This window comes from Gallinula chloropus, assembly GCF_964237585.1.
Source record: "Gallinula chloropus genome assembly, chromosome: Z".
Taxonomy (NCBI): domain Eukaryota; kingdom Metazoa; phylum Chordata; class Aves; order Gruiformes; family Rallidae; genus Gallinula; species Gallinula chloropus.
The window spans coordinates 86,184,386-86,201,390 of record NC_140089.1 but is presented as its reverse complement, the minus strand read 5'-3'; the positions used below and the strand labels follow the sequence as shown (position 1 = coordinate 86,201,390).

Below are 17,005 nucleotides of genomic sequence, written 5' to 3'. Positions count from 1 at the left end.
CCCAAGGCTCTACAAGTCCCTTAATCTGCCTTTTGACGTCAAATGACAGATTTCTTGCCCGGGATCATTAACAGGATGACTAATGAAAGCTGATAAGTGAATTTATAAATGAAATTAAATATATTAATATTAAAGGCCGGGCTACATGGAAAGAGAACCGTGGATTTGGCAAACCACAACAAGAAGCGTGGTAATCTGCTGGAGATTTACAGCTCCTTTCCTGTGGGGGAAATTGGGGATGTTGGTGTTTCTCTGCCTGGAGGATGTGGAAGCTGCCGGGCTTGATGGACACATCTCCCAAAGCATTAGCACGCACACCCTCCCCATGCCCCCACTACTGGCAGGACAAGGGGGAATGGATTGAAGCTAAAGGAGGGAAGGTTTAGATGAGATCTCAGGGGGAAGTTCTTTCCAGAGAGAGTGGTGAGGGGCTGGAACAGGCTGCCCAGAGAGGTGGTGGGTGCCCTGTCCCTGGAGGTGTTGAAGGTCAGGTAGATGGGGACCCTGGGCAACCTTGTGTAGCTCCAGGCCTGGAGGTTGGTGGCCCTGCCTGTGGCAGGGAGTTGGAGCTCTGTGATCCTTGGGGTCCCATCCAACCCAGACCAGTCTACGATTCTATGATTACCTTCACAGTGAAATTTTTAAAAGCTCCTGCTCAGCTCAGCCAGGAAATGCCAAACTGAAAATACACCAGTGGTCTTGCCGAGAAAGCTTGCATCACCAATGCCTCACACACAGAAAATGTTTTGCTGCTAGTTACCTTTTTGTTAATTAAAAAAAATAAAACCCACATAAAAGTAGATTATAATCATAACTCACTGCTGTACAGATGTCGTTTGGGTGCTTAGTTTGGATTCATGCACACACAAACAAGTTCAGGCCTTCCCAGCTTGGTGTCTGGTCCTATCTTGGGCCAGCTTCACCGTGAGCCCTCAGATCATCTCCCACCCCATCTGCTCCTCACTGAGGTTTGGAGCTCCCAGGAGAGCCTGTTTAAGCCTCAGCTCCCATCAGCTGCTGATGACCAGCCCTGAATGAACCAAACACCCTCAACTGTCCTGAGATGCTCAAATGAGATGCTACCCAATGCTTCATGGAACCTTCTATGTTATCAATTAAAAGAGGACAAAGAAAGGGCAGGAAAGCTTCCTCGTGTCTGTAGGTGCCCAGTTTTCAGCAGACCCATCACGGAAACAGGCTGGTCTAGCAAGCACTTATGAGTGGTGCCTTCTCACCCACACATAGCTCCCCAAAACCCCAAGATCTCTTCCTTTGGCTGTATGAGGACCTTAAGCTGTGACCAAAGGAAGGATCAGAAGCTGCCCATGAGGATGAGAAAGCCCAGAGACACAACACAGAGCACGGCTGGGGAGGGCAGGTTTGCCACAGGGACATGTCCCAGCCCCTCTCCGATGGAGGAGTCCAACATGGGGAGCAGCCACAGTACAGCAGGTGCCTGAGGGGCTTTGTCTTTTCAAGACAAACCCCAGCCCCAGAGCCTGGAGAAGGTGAGAGCAGGCTTTTGGAGCAGCTCCTAATCCCAACCCCAGCCTTGGGTGCCCAGACACCTGGCCTGGCAAGCTGTCCAGTTCCATCAGCATCTTGCTCAAGGTCCCTTCTAAGAAGTCCCAGGAGGTGCTCATGGCCCAGCTTCCTCCTCATTCTGGGAAATGGCTGCAAGCAGCTAGGAGCACAGGGATGCAGTGCAAGAGGTGGAGACATCCAGGTACTTCTCTGAGCTACTGCAATCGTCATCCGAACACCTCACCACAGCTATGTCCTCACTAGGAAATGTCCCAGCCCATGTGTACCAAGCTCCCCTCCTCCCATAACCTGCGTAGTCACTGCTTCCAGCATCTGCTTTGCTCCTGAACCCCCTTAGGCTCCTCCACTCATTAAAAGATCATCACTATAGAGCTACAAACCATACACGTGCCATCTCCTTGCAGGCTCATCTCACAGCTGAGGGAGGGGAAGCAGGAGTGATTATGGACACTTACCCAGAGGGATTCACCATGGCATCACATGCCAATCAACCCAACCCAGCTGCAAAGGGTGAGCAGGCAGGAAAAATGTGTGGGAAAACATCCCAGGAGACTGCAAAAGGGAGCAAGGGAAGAACAGGAAGGGACTGAGCGGAGGTGCTGGGGAGGCATAGAGCAGACACGGGTTCGCTTCCAGGGACTTGGCTCAGCCCTTCAGCATGGGACCATGGTCCCTGCAGCAACCAGCATCTGCTGCTCTGGATGAAAAGGGGGTTTATTTGGGTGTGGGGTTGGGTTTTTTGCCTTTTCTGGATTTTTTTTTCAGAGGGAGAGTTTAGCATCTCCCAAAAGTCCTGAGTGCCTCCCCAAGAAGGTTTAGGAGTAATACAAGACCATGCGAGGATCAAATTGGTGGGTCTCCCACAGCAGCCTGTGTGGAGCTGCTCACAACCCGGGACAGTCCCACTCCTTCTCCCCAAACTGAACCCAAAAAAAGGGAGAAAACGGTATCATTTTACCCTCCAGGTCTTAGTACCTCTCTTGCTGCACACCCACAGGTCCCAGCCCCACCACAGCCACACACAGCCCTTCTCCTTCCCAAGCCACCGTGTCGGCCAACAAACCTCCCCGAGTGTGGCACTGTGCTCACCACAAGCAGCAATTTGAAGGTCTACATTACATACAACCCACCAACAGAGATGTCTAGAGCTACCACCCAGCTCCCAGAGCCACAGTTTGAAGCAGAAACACCCCACTACCCTGAGATGCTCGTGGGTCACGACATTTGGCAGTGCCATCATACCTCTTCCCAACTGCCAAACCAAGTCTGGCCTCGGAGGTTAGAGATGCTGAAGATCACCTAGCTGTGGAAGACAACCTTTTGCAAAGCCTTCATTTGCATTTCTGGCATGTTTTACTTAATGCTTCCCCAAATGAGGGCTCCCTGGTTGAGGAGGGGAGAAAGGCTTTCCTCCACCTGGCCTATTCCCTGTTGAACACCTCTAGAGAGAAGGACCTTCTGGATTTGACATGAGGCAACCCCAACACGTGGTTTAGGTTTAAACCAGTGCCAGAGGGCATGTCCACGCCCTCACTACTCATGCCCACAGAGTCCCTGCAAGAGGCACCCTCCCCTCTCTTCCCTCCCACCCTTGCACCTCCAGCCGTCCTGGCCATCCTCTGTGTGGTTGGTCGAGAGGAATGAGCCGGTCTTGGACATCACATATGTTCCCTGTAGCACCTGGGTGGGTTTCTCCTACAGGTTTGGGAGGTCAGTGCTCCCCCTCCCCCCTTTGGTACAGCAAGGTGCTCCCCAGATGATGAGCAACATTTAAAACAACAACATAAAAAGGAAGCTCAGACTTACTCTAGGACAGTCCTTCCAGGAAGGTCACGGAGGAGGACTCAGCATGAGACTGGCGACTCGGTGAGGACCGAGCCAGAGGCGGTTATGACAGTGTCCCAGCACCTATGGATCTCACTCCACCCCCCAGGGCTGGTCATCCCACACTCGTGTCTGGGACACACCGAGTGATGCCAGATTATGTCCCCGCTGTGTGCCCACCGCCTCTTCCTCCCCCCAACTGGAGCAGATCCTGGGTACCACAGGCAAACACCCCCCAAACATCCCCTCTCTGCCCCTCCAGCTTCGCACTTGATTTCTCACATGGCCACCAACTCACCGGTTCTCAAATACCACCCTTCCAACGGGGCCGGGTCCGCACACGGCACGGTACGTCCGGATCAGGGTTCGTTAGGCTTTGCCAGTTAATGACCCATACGGGCAAAGCGTGACCGCTAATTCGTCTGTTCTGTCTCTTAAAAACACAACGGGAATCGTGATGCCACCCCCAAAACCCCGTGTGAGAGACCAGCTCCCGCTCGGCATCACGACGCGCACGCAGATGCGTTGCCAGAGCTTTACACACACACAGCCCCCCACCCCGGTATGCACGAGCCCCTTTTGTCTGTATTTGGGCTCATCCATCTCCCCGTTACGGGAAGCCGTTATCTAAGGCACCCCGGGCTGGTGCTGGGGGGATGTGTAGGCTCTATAGAAACCACGGCATGAGCCTCCACACCCACAGCGGCACCACCGACACGTGACTCGTCCTTGGATTTCCTCTCGGCTCCCGATGCTAAAACCAAAAGAGAAGATTATTCCCCTCGTACCCAGTGGCTTCCCAGGACTCGGGGAGCGTCAAAGGAATTAAGTCGTTAAATTGTGGATGCGTTTGATGGATTATGAGCTATGAAAGCCTGGTGGATACTGACTAATAAGGCTGGGGGGGATGGCAGAGGGGATGTGGGGAAACGTTTCCTCTTGTAAGAATGTGTTTCTAACAAGACAGGTCAAAACACGATGCAGATGATAAATTGCTTAGCACGAGTTGCCATTAACCCAGCAGTTTTCTGTGTGATTAGATTATGGAGGCATCCCGGGAGTATACTGACCGAGCTGCTTTGCTCTGTGTTAGCACTAATTCGCAGAAGATCTGGGGAGGATGGGGGGTGGGGATTGGGGGGGTGGGGGTGAGGGTTATTATGCCCACTGCAGAGAATCTGCTGCTCCGAACAAAGGGGCAGCTGCCGGCAGGTGTCTGTAGCGTGAGGGATGCTCTGGAGGGGACAGGGTTTATCCGTGTCAGGGTTCTGGGGAAGCAGTGTGTGTGTGGGGAATCTTTATTTTGTCATTTTTTTTCTTGTTAACCACACCATAACCCAAACCTCAGGAGTCTCACATGGGTCTGGGGGGCGGGGGAGCGGGCGGGGGCGGGGAAGGGTGTGTGTTGAATTTTTAAGAAAGAAAACTAATAATAAATTGATAATCGTAAAGGAAAATGAAAATAAAACCAAATTACACTGGGAAATGATCAGCCCCGACAGGCATGCATGCCTCCTTTCATGCAAGCGAGAAGCACAGCCTCCCTCCTCCCCTCCTCGGGATGCGTACGGGGACGTGTGTCACGCACGGAGCTCAGCGCCGGCCCGGGGCGAGGATGGAGCGAGAACAAAGGGCCACAGCACACACTACATCCAGGGGGGGAGCGAGGGGAGGGGGGGGCGACAGGATGGCCGGTTCGCTTGTGTGAATACAGGGAAAGGGGAGTGGGGGGACACAACAGGATGGCCAAACAGTCATCGAGATACACGGGAAAGGAAACATGGAGAAGGAAGTTAATAAATAAATGTTTGAAATCAAAAGGGGCAAAAGGCGGGGGGGGGGGAACGGGGACATGTGTGAAACCCAAACCAACCAAAAACGAACGAACAAACAAACAAATCCCCAAAACCAAGACGAACCAAACTCAGGCTGGAGCTAGGAGGGAGGTGGGAAGGCACAGCCTTGCGAAATGATGCGTGTGGCGGAGGGATGCTGGGGTAAGGCAGGGCGGGCTGCGGGGGCCGCTGGCTTTTGTTTGGCTCCCTTAGCGGCTCCTCTTGAAAATTTCAGCGGTGGGAACCGCCGGACCTGCTAAATTTGCCTTCCTCTCGTTAAAGGCAAATAACCAATCCCGTGTCTCCCCACCTTCGGTGGGAATGCAGTTAAAAGGACAAGATGCTCTCTCCCACCTCCAACCCCCCCCTCCTCCACCCACCACCCCAGCCCCAGCCCCAGCATCTCCCGCTTTTGGGAGCCCTGGCTTCCCTCAAGTCCTGGCGGCACCCAAGCCAAACCCGGGAGGTTTTGCAGGACTGTTTTGCAGACCTGGGAGGGGAAGGTCTGGCGTGAGGAGAGCTGACCCCGTATTATCCTCCCTTTCCAGCTGCGGCAGAATCGCTCACTGACCGCAATGTGGCTGCCCACCCCTCCCCTGATCCCAATACTTCAAGGTTCCCAAGCCGCTGCCTCCCGACACCCATCATTTTTGTGGACCAAACGGGGTTAATTCAGAAGACAGTGGGCCTGGAGCCTTGGGGGCAGAGAGGAAAAAAAAAAAAAATAATAATGTAGTTAGAACATCAGCAGCTGGGATGGTTTTAGGAGCTGCCTCGGTTTTAGGAGCTGCCTCTGCCTCGCAGGGGTCTGGTGAGGATATTTATAGCGTGCCAGTCGCCGCGGGACCGAGGCACCGCAACTCCTCGCCTAGCAGATGGTGGGCAGGGCACTCTCATCCATGTATACATTTAAACATACAGCTAATAGAGCAGAGGGATTTAGCTTTTTTTTTTTTTTTCTCTTTTATCCCCCACTCCTCCCCCCCCACCTCCCCAGGTTCATTTCCCTCTTGTTAATCAGAGTTTTAAAGATAAATTAATCCCCCCACCACCCACCCACCCACCCAACCCATCCATCCACCCGGAGGTCATCCCTCTGGGTTTGCTACCAGCCTGGTAAAGAATGTGTCATGTCATAAGGAGGATGAAACAAGCAGCAAGACCCTTTGTTACCACGACCCTCTGTTTAAAATACCTATCTTCTTCTTCTTTTCTTTAATTAACGGGTGAGGGCTTGGACTTGCACACCCTTCTTCTGGCTACTCTGCGGTAAAGCAAGGATTCTGCATCGGCACAAGGGCAGGAAGGGGCTGTGCGCCGGGGGGGAGCATGTACACACGGACCAATGCTGAGGGGAGATATGGGATTGGAGGGGGTTGTTTGCTGGGGGGAGGAGGTGTAGAGGAGAGGAACCAAAAATGTATTAAAAAGCCCCCACACCCGCGCAATGGAAGGAGGGGTTTAAAAAAATCCACTCAAACCTCACGATGTGGGGGGGAGTAGGGGTGGGGTGGTGGGGGGGTGGGTGGTGGAGTTGGGGGTGGGGGGTTTGGGGAGGGGGGGGTGGGGGGGGGAAGCGAAGAAAAAATCTAAACAGCAGGATACGACAATAAATGGGAAAACAGCAATAGAAAAAGCACACTAGGTTAATATAGGAAAACTAGTTTCTTTATTGAGAGATCGTATATTAGTATTAGTGGAATCGTGTGTAACAATGTCACCATGCACACAATACAAAAAAGGCAAGGCCCACCATGCTATGGAAGGGCAACAGAACAAAAGCAGCGTACACTGAGCAGATGTATAGGCTACAGCACATTACATTTCAGCAAGGGTATGCCTCTACAGAGAGATTTTTACATCAGAAACTAGGTAATGTAAAAAAATACAGACCATGCTTTTTTTTTTTTTTCGTTTTTCTGTTTGTTTTTTTTTTTTTTTTAAAGTTTTAGTACAAGAAAAAAGGTGGAGGTACACAACCAAAGGATATTCGGTACAGAAAATTACCCACAAAATAAGAACAGGAAGTAAATTCAGCACAGCAGAAAAAAATGTTATCCCTGTTTAGTGGAACAGACGTTTTGCCAAGTCGCCTCTTTTTTTTTTTTACCCCCCCCCCTCCTCCATCCAAAATTTAAAGCGGGGTGGGGGGGAGACAGGGGGATGGTGGTGGTGGTGGTGGTGTGTGAGGGGGTGTGTGCTCGCCGCCCCGCGAGCGGGATAACGGGATGGGACACTTGTGGCAGAGGGATGCGGGCGGGATGGGGTGTGGGGCGGACGGGCGAGCGGCTGGGTGGGCGCACACGGGTGCAAGCCAGCACCCTTTCTCTTTATTTGGGGGGGGGGGGGGTGTGGTGTATTTTACCCCCCGTTTAATCGCCGGTCGCGCTCTCCAACACTTTTTTTTCCAGTTTTGCTCTCAGATTTAAGGCCAATCGTGTTTCTCCTTGCCATTTCCCATCCCAAATTTATTCGTTTTTTCTTTTTTTTTTTCCATTTTTTCTCACCAGTTTTTAAATATTTCTCTTTTTTCCAGTTTTTCCTTTTTTTTTTTCCTCTTTTTTTCCCGGGTTTTTTTTTTTTTTTTGGGGGGGGGGGTAGGTCCGGGGGGAGGACGGGCTATGATTTGGGGGCGGTTCCCCCCCACACCTTTGCCCCCAGGAGACTCTGCGCCCAAGGACCACAGCAAAACGAATCCACTTAACAGGAATTTACAGTGCAATGTACTCAGCTAAACAGGATGAAGGTACAAAAATGGCTGTTATCGGCTACAGCTACGCTGAGATGGCCTGGTGGCTACGCTACACGGCGGGGGGGGGGAGAGGGGAAAGGCGGGGAGAGGGGGTACGTGGTGGGGGTGGGGTGTGTGTGTGTGTGTGTGTTTAAAATTAAAAAATAAACCGAAATTTAAAGAAAAATTGAAAGGAAAAGGCGAATGGATCTACCGAAGCACAGGCTGGAGAGGCAGGCCGGGGCGGCCCCGCATGGGGCGGGAAAGGGGGTCGGGGGAAGGGACGGACACCCCGCATGGGGCGCACGGCTCGGGGATGGGGATGATGCGGGGATGGGGATGGGGATGGGGGGCGGGGGGGGGGGGATAGGGAGGAGGGCGCGGAGCCCGGCGCGACCGCGGAGGGATGCGGGCGCTCAACACCGCACACCCCCCCCCAGCTCCCCACAGCCCACCGCCCCGGCCCGAGCGCCCCGCACGCAGAGGGTCGGGCCGAGTGGGGTGAGTGGTACCCTCCCTTGCTCCCGCCGGGGGGGGTACCCGGGCCGAGCCACGCAACGCCCGGCCGCGGTCCCCGCCGGCCCACACCCGCCCCGGGACGCGACCCCCGCGCACGGCGCGGTACCTCTGTTGCGCACGGAGCCGAAGACGGGCAGCACCAGGTAACCGACGTGCACCAGGACCATGCTGCGGCCTTTGTGGAGCGGCGACGGCGCGGCCCGGTCCCGCCGGCCCTTCCGACGCGGCGGCGAGTGGCGGCCGCCCGCTCCGCCGGCACACAAAGGCGCCGGCCGCCAATGGCGGCACTTAGACCTCCCGACGGCACGCCCCCCCCTTCCGCCCGCCCCTCGGGCGGACGCACCGCCCCACGGGGGGCGGGAGGGACGGCGGGCACCGCCCCCCCCTTCCCGCATCGCCCGTGTGTTCCCCCCCCCAACCCCGTCCCGACCCCCCCACCCCCCGTGCCCGTGCCCACCGGCGGCCCGCGCACCGACAGCCGCAGGTGCGGCCGTCGCCGGCCTCGGGCGGCCGCGGCCCAAAGCGGGGTTCGCATGGGGCGGGTGTGACTCCCGCTGCACCCCCCCCCTCCGCCCCGGCAGCACCGCGGATGCGCGGCGCGGGGTCCCGGGAAGCGGTTCTGGGCGCCCAGCCCGGTGTATTCCTCCCTCACCCTCACCCACCCGCGCAGTGTAACCCTAATGGTGCGCGACGTCCGGGCTCGGGCATCGCTGGGGGGTCCCTGATCGGACATGCTGGACTGATGGGCTGAGACCCATGGGATGAGGTTTAACAAGGCCAAGGGCAGAGTGCTGCACATGGGACACAACAACCCCATGCAGAGCTACAGGCTGGGGGAGACTGGCTGGAGAGCTGTCAGGCAGAGAAGGACCTGGGGGTGTTGGGTGACTCCACACTGGACATGAGCCAGCAGTGTGCCCAGGTGGCCAGGAAGGCCAATGGCATCCTGGCTTGTGTCAGACACAGTGTGGCCAGTAGGTCTGGGGAGGGGATTGTGCCCCTGCACTTGGCACTGGTGAGGCTGCACCTCGAGTGCTGGGTCCAGTTCTGGGCTCCTCACCATCAGAAGGACATTGAGGTCCTGGAGCGAGTCCAGAGAAGGGCAACCAGGCTGGGGAAGGGGCTGGAGGGCAAATCCTCTGAGGAGCAGCTGAGGGAGCTGGGGGTGTTGAGCCTGGAGAAGAGGAGGCTGAGGGGAGACCTTCTCCCCACCTCCCCTGCCCTGCCAGGAGGGTGCAGAGAGGTGGGCGATGGTCTCTTCAGCCAGGGGACAGGAGATGGGACAAGGGGGCAATGGGCTCAAGCTGCACCAGGGCAGGGTCAGCTCAGATGGGAGGGAAAAGTTCATCCCTGAAAGAGTTATCAGGGCCTGGAACAAGCTGCCTAGGGAGAAGGTTGAGTCACTGACCCTGAGAGTGTTTAACAGACGAGAAGATAAGGTGCTCAGGGATCTGGTTTAGCACAGGACAGGAACGGTTGGACTCGGTGATCTTAAAGGTCTTTTCCAACCTTGAGATTCTGTGACTCTGATGAGAATTAAGGGGGGGTGAGTGGCACACAACCTCAGCCCTTCCCCCGCAGCCCGGCACACCACCGCTCCGTTCCCCCTCCTGCCCTGCCCCAACCCCCCCACACCCACCCTCTCCTCCCTTTCTCCCATCCCACAGGCCAGGGGTCCTAGGGGTGCTCAGCCTGGAGACAGGGAGGGTCAGGGAAGGCCTGATTGTTCTCTTGAGCTCCCTGACAGGGGGTTGTGGGAGCTGGGGCTCGGCCTCTTCTCACAGATAACCAGCAACAGGACAAGAGGGATTGGCTGTGACTTGGACCAGGGGAGGTTCAGGTTGGAAATGAGGAGAAATTTCCTCTCTGAAAAGAGCAGTTGTGCATTGGAACAGGCTTCCCAGGGAGGTGGTGGAGTCACTGTCCCTTGGGGTGTTCAGGGGAAGGCTGTGTGAGGGGCTGAGGGCCGCGGTTCAGTGCGTAATAGAGGGGAGGGTTGGAGTAGGTGGTCTCAGAGGTCTTTGCCGACCTCTGTGGTTCCATGAGTGAGGTCCCTCTTCCCACCATTTCCCCCAGTGCCGAGGCGAGACATGCTGGGCTGTGCCGCAGCGTTGACACAGCTTCACGCTGGTGAAGGCCTGGGGGGTGTAACGCAGCCAAACCTTGCCTTGGTTGATTCACCCACCCAGGAGAGAGGATCCCCCTCATCTCCATGCCCCTGTCCCTGCTGTGATGGCTGCAGGATGGGTCCTGGGGGATTGGGAAGGATTCCTGTGAGGGTTCCCAGATCCAGATTTCCTTGAGATGGCTGCTGGCCTCGGCCTTGGGACTGCAGCCCCGACACCAGCTCCGGTTGCCTCTGGCAGCTGCTCCATGGCCCCCGGCCTTGCTGCGGCAGTTGTCGCGGGTATTTCGCAGGGCTCAGCTCTTGCTGCTGCTGCTCGTTATCCCCGCACGCTACCCCCATCCCCCCTCTTTCTCCTGGGATACCAGATCCGTCGCTGGGGCCTTGCTTGTCACACAGATGCCGAAGGCACGGGCTGATGTTAAAATTAGCCCTTGGCTTCCTCCTGCTCACATGGTGCTTGTTGGTGTTCCCCAAAGCAGATTTTGGGGTCCCACCACCCCCATTTTGGGGCATCGTGCCCGTTTTGCCCCACGCTCTCTTTAAAAATGGACACTGCAGAACTTTATTCTTCAACAGGGTCTCCTCCGGCCTCGTGGAAGTCACACGTGACAGTGGAGTAGAGATTCTGGAGGTGCTACAGCAGGACACCAGGGCCATCTCACCCCTTAGAACCACGGGGAGGTTTCTCCCCTTAGCCAGGCACTCTTTCCTGAGAGAGCTCAGGAAACATAAAGGTGGGACAGAGCATTTGTGAAGTCCTGGGGCACGTACGGCACGTCAGCCATCATCCTCAGGCAGGGCTTGGTGGGGGCAGTGGGCCATAACTCTCAGCTCATTTCCAGACCTGCCACCCTCTCCCTCTGACCAACTCAAAGCCCGCAGCAATTTTGATGCCATATGGGATTTTTTTTCACCTTCTCTGCAAAAATGAGCTGAGTGAAATCCTTTGGGAAGCCAGGGTGGGATCAGCCAGTTCAAAACACAGTGAGTCAGCATCCTTCAAAGTTGAGTGGGTTTGGGTTGGGGTTTTTTTGCCAGTCTCTGGCAGGACAGCAGGAAAAGCCCAGTGAGGGACTTCTGGCAGTTTTGAAGCCACACTTTGCTCAAAGACAGACATCACAGAATTACAAGGTTGGAAAAGACCTTTAAGATCACCGAGTCCAACCGTTCCTGTCCTGTGCTAAACCAGATCCCTGAGCACCTTATCTTCTCGTCTGTTAAACACTCTCAGGGTCAGTGACTCAACCTTCTCCCTAGGCAGCTTGTTCCAGACCCTGACAACTCTTTCAGGGATGAACTTTTCCCTCCCATCTGAGCTGACCCTGCCCTGGGGCAGCTTGAGGCCATTGCCCCTTGTCCCATCTCCTGTCCCCTGGCTGAAGAGACCATGGCCCACCTCTCTGCACTCTCCTGGCAGGGCAGTGGAGGTGGGGAGAAGGTCTCCCCTCAGCCTCCTCTTCTCCAGGCTCAACGCCCCCAGCTCCCTCAGCTGCTCCTCAGAGGATTTGCCCTCCAGCCCCTTCCCCAGCCTGGCTGCCCTTCTGTGGACTCACTCCAGGACCTCAATGTCCTTCTGGTGGTGAGGAGCCCAGAACTGGACCCAGCACTCGAGGTGCAGCCTCACCAGTAACCAGTTCAGGGGCACAATCCCCTCTCCAGACCTACTGGCCACACAGTGTCTGACACAAGCCAGGATGCCATTGGCCTTCCTGGCCACCTGGGCACACTGCTGGTTCATATCCGGTGTGGAGTCACCCACCACCCCCAGGTCTTTCTCTGCCTGACAGCTCTCCAGCCAGTCTCCCCCAGCCTGTAGCTCTGCATGGGGTTGTTGTGTCCCATGTGCAGCACTCTGCCTTTGGTCTTACCCTGAGAGTGGGGATTTTTGGGAGGTCACAGCTGGAACCCTGAACTCCCATAAGAGGATTTGCAGTTTATTGTGGGAAAGGGGTGACAGGGGCTTGTAATGCCCCCATTGTTTTGCTAAAACTGAGGTTTTTTTCCTTTGAGGAGTCTCATTCTCTGTTTGCACTGGTGTGGCAGCCTCCAAAATAATGTCATTTCTTTTCCCCCCACCCATGGCAGTTGATAGTCGTTGGAAAACAGGAGCCAGCAATGCTCCACTGCAGCGAGTTTGGCACAGGATGTGGGGGCTGAGTAAAACCCTCCCTTCACCTTACACCATGAGCTGCCCGTCACCATCAGCCCTGTGCTGCCCTATGGAGCGGGCAGGAGCTGGGCTTGAGGGTACCTCGAATTGCCCTTTTTTTTTTTTTTTTTGGAGAAGAAGGACCCTCTCTTCCTCCATCCTGCCCTCATTTCTGAGTAGCAGAGGCTGCTGGTGTGTTTTCATCCCACCCCCAGCCCCTCGATGCTCTCCCCATCCCAGCATCCCACCAGTGGCTTTGCAAAGCCCTCTCCTGGCAACGCACCCGGTTGCAGCCTTTTCCCCCCCACCCTTCTTTTCCCCCAAACCCCCCACGATTTCTGATGCTGCTCGAGGAGGTTGCAACGTTCTCTCTGTGAAACCCACACCCCTCCATCCCAGCTTTCAAGGCAGCTTTGTGCTAACCCAAAAAAATAAGGCGAGGTCAACAACCCTCCTGACCACGTTCCCAGGTCCTGGGCTGAAAACCCAGAAGAACGACCCTTGGCTGGTTAATTACCTTGGAATCACGGCTGGGTGATTTAATTTCGTTGTTAGGGACAGATGATTCGATTTCTTTTGCATTTCCTGGGGCCCCTTTCCCTGCATCAAGGATGGATGCTGGGCGCACGGGCAGGGTCTGGCTGAGGCAGTGGAGTCCAGCATAGTTAGGAAAAACGAATAAAATATACATTATATATATATATATATACACACACACTATTTATTTCCATCCCCAAGCCCTTTTCCCTGCGCTGGGGGGTTACTCCCACCCTGCTGGGGGATGCGATAGCGGCCTGGAGCCCGTATCCTCCGGCTTTGGTGCCATCTAGTGCCGTCCCACCGGATGCCTCCAGCCCAGGCTTCCTCAGCTAACGTGTTAGAGGCCACATTGTGTTAAAAACCTTCCGTATTTCTTGCCGAATTACCTCTCTCGAAGGCTGGGTGCTGCGGGGAGCCCTCTCCTCCATCCACGTGCCTCTCCCCTAGACTTTCCATGGGGCTCAGAGCAGGTCGGGCTCAGCCTGGAGCTCCAGGAATTAAGGGGCTGGTTCCTCCCTTGGGGCACGGGGAAGGGGAGGGCGTAAAGCTGATTTTTAAGCCTTTCTCAGAACTTTTCTAAGCATTTTAGCTTTTGATAGACCCTCACGCAGGCTAGGAGTGCTGGCTGGTCCAGGGCAAGACTTTGCATGGGCCATCAAATGGTTGGGGAGCTCAGCTTTGCCCCTCCAAAAACTTGGCCATACCACGCGTTACTGCTGCTTGCTGTGGCACAGAGCATGATAGTAGCAACACTGTTTGGGCTGTCAGGGAGCTCAGCCCCTCCTGGGCAGCGTGCTTCCTGCCTTGTGCCATGCTGAGGTGGGACTGCTTTAAAAATTGCCCTAATTCTTCCTGGTAACAGGTGGCTGGAGGGAGGAGAGGTTGTGCAAGGAGCCAGTGGTTCCACATCTCCAAGGGGGATGGGGTTTTTAATGGCCTGAGGCTGTTTTGGCAGCATCCCAGCCACAGAAACAGTCCTCAGGTGCCCTCAGGAGGTGTGGAAGATGGTCAGGTGTGCACCAGGGGCTTATCCTCCTTTTGCAATGGAGGAGGTGAATTTAGCAGCGTTTTGAACTTGCCATGTCTTGTCCAAGACACACCATGAGCTGCCTTTTGTTTACCCTTTGGATTTACTTGCTGTGTTTTCTTGTCTTCGCTGGGTGCCTTCAACCTGCAGCCTGCTCTTCAGCTCCCCACTGTCATTTCCCAATGGCTTGAGTCTCCCCTGGGGTACCCCAAAAGTGACCTGCACCCATCTCCCCACCTCTGCAAGGGATCAGTGGTCTTCAAACCCAGGGGGAAAACCCATCCTGGCTGATGAAAATAATATGGGAAAAAGGAACCCAGCTGAATGGAGACGGAGATGGAGACCAGTTTGGTATCTCTGGCAGCAGTGTGGAGGGGCAGTTGGCTGCTCTCTGGGTCGTTAATCACATCCTCAGCTTCATGTGTCAGGGCCTGAGGGGTGGCATGGGCATGGTTGTACAAGAGGAGTCCAAGGACTGCACCAGAGCTGCCTGATGCTCATCCCCCCGAATTAGTCTACACCACACCCCTGGCAAGTGAGTGCATCAGCGCTGGTGAGCACACGGTCTTCAATTATTCAAGGGAAGGCATCTGCTTACTTGCTGCAGCCTAAGTAATGCATGATCATCTGACCATGCTTCACACCTCCCCTGGAGTCAACAGACACCCAAATCCACAAGGTTGTGTTGGGTGTCGGGGGAGAGGGTTCAGCATTTGGTTGTTTGGTGCGTCCTGGGGTTGTGGGAGCAGATTTCCACCCAGCCCTGACACCTGGGTGAGGGGAGTACCACACCTACACGGCTTCCCCTACACGCTCCAGGCTCCCACATTGGGCTTTTCCCAGGCTAGGTGTGGTTTGTGGACAGACAGTAACTTCCAGGGATTGGAGAAGGACCTGGGGGTTCTGGTTGATGACAGGGTGGCCATGAGCCAGCAGTGTGCCCTGGGGGTAAGAGAGACAGTGGGATCCTGGGGGGCATTAAAAGGAACATTCCCAGCAGGTCACAGGAGGGGATCCTCCCCCTCTGCTCTGCCCTGGTCAGGCCCCACCTGGAGTGTTGTGTCCAGTTCTGGGCTCCCTGGGATAAAAAAGACAGGGATCTCCTGGAGAGAGTTATTTGCATTTTAAATCCTACCACTGGTAGGAGAACCCAGCTTACCTGGACAGTTTTACCCCAAGGTTTTAAAAATAAATCCAACAATCTTTGGGAATCAGTTTGCAGGAGAACTTGAAACATGGGACTCTCCCTCCAGAGAGAAAATCTTTCTGCAGTATGTGAGTGACCTATTAACAGTAACTGACACAAAACCTGACTGGATTCAAGGGACAAGTTTGTTGAATTTTATGGGGCTAAATGGATATTGAGTCTCTCAACAGAAAGCTGAAATGCTACAACAATGAGTAACCTGTCTGGGATATGCAATTTCTGCAGACAAGGAGAATTGGATACTGAGCAAAAGAAGCCATCTGTAAGACCCTCAGATGGTAAGAGAACTCAGGACATTTTTCAGAATTGTGAGCTGGTGTCAGTTGTGGAACAACAGTGAAGCCTCTTTATGAACTCTGGAAAATTAACTCTGCTCCACAGGACAAAAGAGGCCTAGAAAGCTTTTAATACACTTAAAAGGAGCTTATGAGAGCTCTAAACTTGCTCTTTTGACATGGAAAACCAGGAATAAACCTGAGAGTCCTGTCTCAACATTTAAGACCCTACAAAAGAGCAGTTGCATACTTCTCTAAACAGCTGAAGGATGACAGCGAGCAGAGGATGGCCAGGGTGTTTATGAGCAGGAGCTGCCATACTACTTAACATTGAGGAAGCCCAAAAAATCACTTTGGGACAGAAGATGACAGGAATGATCCCTCATACTGCGTTCTGGAACTAAAGAGAAATCATTAGCTTTTCCTATTCAGATTTCTGAAATATCAAGGTATTTTTGTGGAGCCTGATGGTAGTGTGAATGAAGTAACTAACATTGTGAATCCTGCTTCCTTCCTCAGTGAAACTACAACCAAACCACTAACACATGACAGCTTGGAGACAATGGGAGCTGTGCATTCTACCAGACCTGGTTCAAAAGAAGAACCTTTGGAAGATGCTCAGGATTCCTGGTTTGCAGGCAGTAGTAGTTTCATCCGGCAAGGCATCTGTAAGGCTGGATATGCAGTGACCATTTCTAACCAGGTAACAGAATCAAATCCTTTACCTATTGGAACTTCAGCCCAAAAGGCAGGAAGTATTGCCATAACCAGAGCATTAGAACTTGCAGCAGGAAAAAGGATAACTCCATGGACAGATTCTAAGTGTGCCTTTGGAGCTGTGCGTGCCCATGAGACAATTTGGAAACAGGGTGGACTTTTAACAAGTCAAGGGAAACACACTAAGCATGCAGGAGAAATACTTTGCCTATTAGAAGCAGTTAAACTATCAACCAAGATCATGATTATGCACTACCAAAGACACTGACCAGGAAAAGGTAACAGATTGGCCAATCATGAGGCTAAACAGGCAGCAGAAAGAATGCAAGAGATTCTAACATTAATTCTGGGAAATAGAAATAGGAGTTTTGAATGAGCAGGAAAATACTGAATACTTTTGGTCTGATAAAGAGTTACTAGAGTAACAGGTAAAGGGAATTGTCAAAGACCACCACTGGGGAGCGTGTGTCCTATTTATACTCCCTGTATAAATTTTAAATCAAAATTA

At 54.1% G+C, this 17,005-nt stretch overlaps 1 protein-coding gene across 1 annotated transcript in view; it reads right to left on the bottom strand.

The window, feature by feature from the left end:
* ARK2C (arkadia (RNF111) C-terminal like ring finger ubiquitin ligase 2C) overlaps window positions 1–8,621 on the bottom strand; it is a gene marked incomplete at both ends in the record, with an annotated part of 46,542 nt that extends 37,921 nt beyond the window's left edge. The window contains one exon of the mRNA XM_084278631.1: window positions 8,561–8,621. Coding sequence (XP_084134757.1) covers window positions 8,561–8,621 — 61 coding nt within the window. The remainder of the gene's footprint in view (window positions 1–8,560) is intronic.
* Window positions 8,622–17,005: the final 8,384 nt, after the last annotated feature.